The 1,970-nt window shown below is 44.4% G+C and overlaps 1 protein-coding gene across 3 annotated transcripts in view; it reads left to right on the top strand.

Annotated features, from left to right (window-relative positions):
• The first annotated feature begins 706 nt into the window (after positions 1-706).
• LOC114615374 (C-type lectin domain family 4 member A-like) overlaps positions 707-1,970 on the top strand; it is a 12,328-nt gene continuing 11,064 nt past the window's right edge. For 2 of the 3 annotated variants that reach the window (XM_028761109.1, XM_028761111.1), the window contains exon 1: positions 840-1,071. In XM_028761109.1, the coding sequence (XP_028616942.1) occupies positions 966-1,071 (106 nt within the window). In that variant the 5' untranslated portion in view covers positions 840-965. The other variant, XM_028761110.1, reaches the window with a different exon arrangement.

The raw sequence follows: 1,970 nt of genomic DNA on the forward strand, positions 1-1,970 counted from the left end.
GCCTCTGTGTGGGGCGCATGCACCAGGGGCATTGGGGATGTGTGTGCGTGTGCGCGTGCGCACGCGTGTGTGTATGTGTGTGTGCCCGTGTGTGTGTGCGACTGTGTGCATGTGTGTGTGTGTGTGTGTGCGCGTGTGTGTCGGGCCAGGGAAACTCTAAAAAGCAGCACATAGCGTGAGTGAAGATGGAAGATGGCAGCTAGGCACAGTCTGCCAGTCTCCAGGGTCTGCTGGGGAATAATCTGGAGAAAGCAGAAGAACCGCTAGAAGAGGTGGGTGCTTGACACAGCAGAAGAGAAAGTCCAGAGCCATCCCAAGGCTTTGGCTTGGTTTTTAGGAGGTCCTCACTCCCAAGATGAAGGAACACAGGTTGCAGACTTTGAGAGCTCAAGAGACTTAGGAAATCTGCCCTGTCTTACAGTGATGTACATTCTATAGAGCCAGGAAGGTGCCGAGGTCAAGGAGCCTCTTAGAATGCTATGCTCAGAACTTGGCTGTTTGGCTAAAGTGAATGGAGCGATGTCTACGTATAAGCAGCTATTAGCTTGTGTTGGCTGTAGAAATCGCGTTTGCGTGTGGAAGTGCCCAAACTCTGCTGCAGAGTGCTGAGAGCACGGGTTTCAGGGCAGACTTCTCTAATGCCAGGTTCCTCTTTTTCCTTTCCTTCCTATTTCTTCCTCTTCCCTGTTCAGGCCACTTTTCACAGTGTTTGCATATCCATGACGAACGCGTTTGAAGCTTGCGATTCTGTTTTTCTGGTTGTGGGGATCGGACCTCTGTGGCCCAGAGAGTTCCACCCTGTGGTTTTAAATTTCCATGCTGTACTCTCAGAGGTACTTGCCCGTTTAGTGCCTCTGTACCTTCTCCTTGATGCTGGATAATTTCTTACCATGTTTATTTCTTGTTTACATAAAATATATTAAGACTGACACAGGTTCTCTGAAGAAAGTAGGTCTCTTCTCAGTATGGCATTACCAAACATTTATACTGATGTGAACTTCAAAAATCAACCTATTTCCTCAGGCATCATCTCAGACTCGTCTTCATGTACCGTCTCAGACTCATCTTCAGGTAAATCTTCCGGCACCTCCAGAACAATACATCCTCATTTTCTGGTGGTCTAAGCTAATGGTGAGGTGAAAGAAAGTGTTTCTGAACAAGGCCTGGGGGAGGTTGGTTCTGTCTGTCTGAGGGGCTGGGTGTGAGACAGGAGACAATCTAGCAAGTTGAATTGTCTGTAAAGTAACTTTGAAGGGCTTGTTGCCTTGTACGGGGCAAAGAAATGAGTTCTGGATACTGTCCTTAGAGAAAGTCTGAGTTCTATTGCATATTTTTGACTATGTAAAATGATATGGTACCTGTGAAAATAATGTTATTTATTACTTGGGTTTCTGTTTATTTAACAATATGTCATAACTTTTAGGTATTAATTTGTATTTGGGGGATAGTTTTATCTTGAAGGGGAGTTTGAGTTGAGTGTCCATCCATCCTGGGGACAGGAAGCAGGACTTTGTACATGCTGAATGCAAGCTCTGTTACTAGAGTTACAGGGTCTATACTATTTCTGAGAGAATTTTATTTTTAAATTTTTTTTTGCTAGCTTGTAAACCAATCATTTGATTCATTATGGCATTTTATACAGACATCATTTTCCCTTGTGTATATCCCTAACCTTACCCCATCCTCCCTCCTTGCTCTCTTGATCATCTCCTTCCCTTTCTGAAATAGTCTTCCCTTCTGCTTTTACGACACATATCTGTTTCTACACACCCACACCCACACACATGCATACACCCCCACACAAATGCATACACACATGCATACACACACATACAAACACACACAAATGCACACATACACGTATACATACATGCACATACACATACATGCATTGTCACACAAACACACATGCATACACACATCCACACACACATACATGTATACATACACTCACTGGCATACACACACAG

This window comes from Grammomys surdaster, unplaced genomic scaffold (genome assembly GCF_004785775.1).
Source record: "Grammomys surdaster isolate TR1022 unplaced genomic scaffold, NIH_TR_1.0 126660, whole genome shotgun sequence".
Lineage (NCBI taxonomy): Eukaryota > Metazoa > Chordata > Mammalia > Rodentia > Muridae > Grammomys > Grammomys surdaster.